The following is a 3,222-nucleotide window of genomic DNA, read 5'->3' on the forward strand; positions in this document are numbered from 1 at the left end:
CGCCCCTCCTCTGCCCCACCCGGCCCCACCCTGTGCTGCAGGTGGAGGCAGCCTGGCTGGAAGCACGGATCCAGCAGGAATTTGACAAGCTCCGCGAGTTCCTGCGCGTGGAGGAGCAGGCCATCCTGGATGCCATGGCCAACGAGGCAAGGCAGAAGCAGCACCTGGCGGAGGAGAAGATGAAGCGGCTGAGGGAGGGCACAGAGGCCTGGGCCCATGAGATTGAGCGGCTGCAGATGGAGATGAAGGAGGATGACGTTTCCTTTCTCATGGTGAGGAGTGCAGCGTCCAGATCTAGTGACAGGGGCCAGATTTCAGGGGCCAGCGGGGACCCTGAGATCAGCAGCCCTGGCTATATTGTTTTTTAAAATATTTATTTATTTATTATTTTAAAGTATTTATTTTTGAGGTGGTATTGCCATCTTAACAATATTATTAATTTAATTATAGCAATATTAACCTTAATATTATTATTAATTTAATAATATTAAATGTCTGATCCATGAACATGGATGTATAACTCCTTTTGAGGTCAGAGATTTATATGTTTTCTCTGTGTCTATGTTTGTGTGTCTGTTTTTTTTTTTTTCCAGAAACACAAGAGCCGAAAACGCCGGTAAGTTGCCAAGTCTGGTAGGAGGAGGGGAAGCATAGGCAGAAATACCAGGGGTGCAACCTCAGGTGGCTCCCGGGCCAGGCAGGTGGTGAGGCCAGCTGGTGCAGTACAGAGGCAGCAGTGGGACCAGCCAAGTGGAGAGCCCTCTTTCAAGACACGGACTTCCAGTTTGCACTGGTGCAGTGTTGTCTTGCTGAGGGTGGAGCATGACCATCTACTATGTGGGGAGAGATTGTCATCCTGCATGGGGCTCGTAGTTCTCTGACTGTCAGCCCAACATTTAACCTTCTCCTTTGGTCAGCCCCCTCCCTCTGAGAGTCTCAGGACATATTAGTTTGTGTTGACGGTTGTTGGGGTCACAGAGATGAATAGGGAATAATTGTGTCCCAGTCAGAGCTGTACAAAGATGGAAGAGAATGCTTTGGGTGGTAGTGAGTTCCCTGTCACTGGAGGTGTTCAAGCAAAGGCCACTGACACTTTGAAAATGTGGGACTAGAGGGCCCCTAAGGTGCCTTCCAACTCAGACATCCTATGAGCTGATGTGTATGTATCATTTCTGCTCACATGAAATTAAACCATGTCTGAGAACCTCCTGTTTATATTTATCCTGGCAACGGCAGGAAGGGCTCTAGTACTGAGTCCTGAAGGATATGAGCCGCCCAGTTGATTCCTGGCTCATCTCCCATCAGAGTCCAGTGTAGGTTTGTCTTGAATAAGGCAGCCAGGGAATGCAGGCCTAAGGCAAGGGATCCTGTTTCCAGCTGACTCAGTTAGGCCCAGAACGCCTGCCCCTGGCCCTGCCCTGCAAAGCCCACTTCTCCTTTCCTAGCCTCTTCTGCACGATGGAGCCGGAGCCCATCCAGCCCGGCATGCTCATCGACGTCTGCAAGTACCTGGACTCCCTGAAGTACCGCGTCTGGAGGAAGATGGTTATGTGTGTTGAATCTGGTGAGTGGGGGCCCCAGGCAGGTGTAGGAGGCCGGGGGAGGTCATGCTGGGCAGAGGGCCTGCTGAACGAACTCTTTCCTGCTTCCCGCCCCGTAAGACCGCCTTGTCCCTGCACTGGTCACATTTCCAGCCTCTTTCACACAGGTCCCTGTGCCCTGCTCTGCTCCCATGTCCTGCTGCTCAAACCATTCCTGACAGAGCGCCTTCCTTTTTTGGGTCCTGACACTTGGTCACCTCTCCGGAAAGAGCAGCTGACTTCCCTTTCTCTTCAGAACCATATTGTATATATAATGAAAGAGAAGAGCTCCTCAGTTTAGGGCTGCCTTTCCCAAGGGGATTCTAGCCCATGCAAGTCGCTGCGGACTGATTGTGTCCCCGACCAAATTCGTATGTTGAAGGCCTAACCTCCATGTGATGGAATTTGAAAGCAGGGCCTTTGGGAGGTGATCATAGTTAGAGGAGATCATGTGGATGGGGCCCTCTGATGATCAGATTAGTGCCCTTTTAAGAAGAGACACCAGAGAGCTGGCTTTTTTTCTCTCTCTCCCTCTGCCTTATGAGGACACAGTAAGAAGGCAGCCATCTGTAAACCAAAAAGAGGGCCCTCAGCAGAATGTAAGCATGCTGGATCCCTGGTCTCAGAATTCCAGAAGCTGAACCATGAGAAATATTGTCCTGTTGTTTAAGCCACCCCATCTCTGATACTTTTGAAGTAGCATCCCAAACTGAGACGTGATTTTATGGGGAGAAATGTCAGTGACCAGGGGCATGTCACATGCTTTTCTAAGGTGGTACAGGCATCTTGTGAGGTTCACTGGCTTCCTGTGGCTATCCGCACAAAAGACTGAAGTCTGGATGCTTTAAAATGACAGAGTTTTCTTCTCATGGTTCCAGAGGCTAGAAGTTTAAAGCCAAGGTGTCTGCAGGGCCACACTGCCTCTGAAACCTGTAGGGGAGGATCCTTCTTCGCTTCTTCCTAAATTTTGGTATTTTCTGGTGGGCTCTGCTCAGGCAGTTGCAGCACTGCGACCTGTGCCTCCATCATCAGAGGGCTTTTCCCCTCAGGTGACTGGTTTTCTCCTTTTTCATAAGGACAGCAGTTATATTGGATCAAGGGCCCCTTCTCTTCCCATCTGATCTCATCTTAAATTGTTAACATCTGCAAGAACCTCATTCTCAAATAAGGTCACCTCCTGAGGTGCTGGGGTTAAGACTTCAACACACCTTTTTTGTAGGGCACGTTTTATGGGGTTTTTTGAACTTTATTTTGTATTGGGGTGTAGCCGATTAACAATGTTGTGATAGTTTCAGGTGAACAGTGAAGGGACTCAGCCATACATATGCATGTATCCATTCTCCCCACAACTCCCCTCCCATCCAGGCTGTGCAGGGCACATTTCAACCCATAGTGCGACCCCCAGCCCAGGGCAGCCCCCTTTGTTCACTGGGCCAGGTGGAACACAGTGGGTCAGTTTAGGGGGACCCGAGGCCACAGGCTGGTCTGATTTCCCCACTGTCTTCTCTCCGCACCCAGTGCCTTTCAGCCTTGATCCCAACACCGCGGCTGGCTGGCTCTCTGTGTCCGACGACCTCACCAGCGTCACCAACCACGGCTACCGGGTGCAGGTGGAGAACCCGGAGCGCTTCTCGTCGGCGCC

The 3,222-nt window shown here is 50.8% G+C and overlaps 1 protein-coding gene across 1 annotated transcript in view; it reads left to right on the forward strand.

The window, feature by feature from the left end:
• Positions 1-3,222, forward strand: part of TRIM35 (tripartite motif containing 35) — an 18,858-nt gene that overhangs the window by 12,604 nt on the left and 3,032 nt on the right. Inside the window, exons 3-6 of the mRNA XM_010840142.1 lie at positions 42-272; positions 594-616; positions 1,446-1,564; positions 3,099-3,219. Coding sequence (XP_010838444.1) covers positions 42-272; positions 594-616; positions 1,446-1,564; positions 3,099-3,219 — 494 coding nt within the window. The remainder of the gene's footprint in view (positions 1-41; positions 273-593; positions 617-1,445; positions 1,565-3,098; positions 3,220-3,222) is intronic.

Source organism: Bison bison, unplaced genomic scaffold (genome assembly GCF_000754665.1).
Source record: "Bison bison bison isolate TAMUID 2011002044 unplaced genomic scaffold, Bison_UMD1.0 scf7180017864141, whole genome shotgun sequence".
NCBI classification, from domain to species: domain Eukaryota; kingdom Metazoa; phylum Chordata; class Mammalia; order Artiodactyla; family Bovidae; genus Bison; species Bison bison.